The sequence below is a fragment of the Dendroctonus ponderosae genome, unplaced genomic scaffold (genome assembly GCF_020466585.1).
Source record: "Dendroctonus ponderosae isolate FM_Combo_2020 unplaced genomic scaffold, Dpon_F_20191213v2 Dpon_F_20191213_2, whole genome shotgun sequence".
In the NCBI taxonomy this organism is placed as follows: Eukaryota; Metazoa; Arthropoda; class Insecta; order Coleoptera; family Curculionidae; genus Dendroctonus; species Dendroctonus ponderosae.
Genome location: NW_026018165.1, coordinates 17,338,357 through 17,340,093, shown reverse-complemented (window position 1 = coordinate 17,340,093; position 1,737 = coordinate 17,338,357). Strand labels below are relative to the sequence as shown.

The window sequence follows — 1,737 nt, the reverse complement described above, 5'->3', positions numbered from 1 at the left end:
ATGCCAAGGCTTAAAGTAGCAACAACGCTACACATAGAAACTGATGATGGTGGAAAACACCGAAACGTATTTTAATTGATAAATAGACAATAAAAGCCCAGGAATTGATTTTGATTTGAAATTGAAACAGTCAGGAAAGTATGTACAATAACTCATTATGCAACGTATTTTATTCCTGTGTGTCTTATACTAAAGGGACTAAATTGCGTGGCAAAAAACTGGCCGCTGGTGTTGAGCGCCTAAAATCCGCCCAAGAAAATGGGCCCCTGCTCATTTAAAATCACTCCTACCATACCACGCCAATAGTCAAAGTAGTCTTTGGCCCATAGGGAACAATTGTTTAAATGCCGATACAGCTTCTGGCCTTTGTCGATAACATCGGCAACAAACTGCGCTTTGGCCAACCCAATCAGTTTCTTCGGTGCTTTGCTCATCATCAATCCCATCACATCAGTGATCAGTGAGCGCCTGAATCTGTCGGGCTGTTCTTGTACAGCCACGTCTCGTTTCTCGATTGTTTTTAGGTACTTTTTGGCAAAAACCGACAGTGGCGGGAACCAAAGAGTCAACAGCCCGAAAAATTGATTGTCTATGTCGACTATTGAGCTGATCACGTACTTGCAACTTGGCTGGTCCATATCGAAGTTGGGCAACTTGTGGAAGTTGGAAGCAGTCGATCCATCAGTGGAGGCTAAAAGTGATCAATAAATAAAATAAATATCGGTGGTTTGTCTTCAGTTGTTTGCCCGGATTTGTTTAAACTTACCGATTATGAGGGAAGCGCAGAAAATCGGCAAAATCCCAGTCATTTCAGCTATTCGTTTGAAGGAAGCCAAGCAAACGCTTTAATTGAACGTGCATGTTCAAGCGGCCGGCCAGCGAAACCACCTGCAGAATAAATTAGTTTTATTGCTAATAAAATGTTGTTAACCGATGCCATTAAGCGAATCTTTATGGCTTTGAGGTCGATTGAAATTGTTATAGTTTTGATTGCGCCGTTAAGAATTTTGGCTCGGGCAACTAGAATCTGATTTCGGCAGTTTCGGAAAAATCCAACGATGCCAAACCGAATTCTGTGGCTCGAATGGTTCTGGAGAAACTTCGAAAAAAGCAGCGTCATGTTTGAGTCGATTTTGCAACTCAAAAAAAAACACGCAAATCTAAAACTTCTTGAATTCAAGCATTTTTTGAGAAAACTGCCAACGTTTCCTTATCGATGGCTCGCTTTCCAAAAAGGCCATTTATTTCTCTCTAGAATGACGTGCAAATTAGCGTTCTTGCACCTTTTGCTTCCGAGAAATGAGCAAAAACGGGACGGAAAACATGGAATTTTGGCATAATCTTGCACCTAAGTGTCTGATATTCAAATTTTGCTTTCTGGGACAAAACTACTCGAATTTTCTGACTCACGTTGTTATGAATGAATCGAGTTTTCAATTCTCTATCCAACGATGCCAAAACCAATTATGTGGCTCGAATGGTTCTTGAGAAACTTCGAAAAAAGCAGCGTCAAGTTCAAGTGGATTTTGCAACTCAAAAAAAACCACGCAAATCTAAAACTTCTTGAATTCAAGCATTTTTTGAGAAAACTGCCAACATTTCGTTATCGATGGTTCACTTTCCAAAAAGGCCATTTATTCCTCTCTAGAATGATGTACAAATGAACGTTCTTGCTCATTTTGCCTCCGAGAAATGAGCAAAAACGGGACGGAAAACATGGAATTTTGGCATAATCTT

At 40.3% G+C, this 1,737-nt stretch overlaps 1 protein-coding gene across 1 annotated transcript; it reads right to left on the bottom strand.

The window, feature by feature from the left end:
- Window positions 1-152: 152 nt before the first annotated feature.
- Window positions 153-900, bottom strand: LOC109536228. Its single transcript, XM_019902383.2, has 2 exons — window positions 767-900; window positions 153-691 (listed from the first exon to the last, which is right to left on the bottom strand). The coding sequence occupies exons 1-2, from the start codon at window positions 807-809 to the stop codon at window positions 240-242; spliced, it is 495 nt and encodes a 164-aa protein (XP_019757942.2). The 5' UTR covers window positions 810-900; the 3' UTR covers window positions 153-239.
- Window positions 901-1,737: the final 837 nt, after the last annotated feature.

Excerpts from the sequence above, each read along its gene's own strand:
- LOC109536228 (XM_019902383.2), bottom strand. The coding sequence starts at position 809 with ATGACTGGGATTTTGCCGATTTTCTGCGCTTCCCTCATAATCG. Across the intron at positions 692-766 it reads CTGCGCTTCCCTCATAATCG|CCTCCACTGATGGATCGACT; the intron begins GTAAGTTTAAAC and ends GATCACTTTTAG.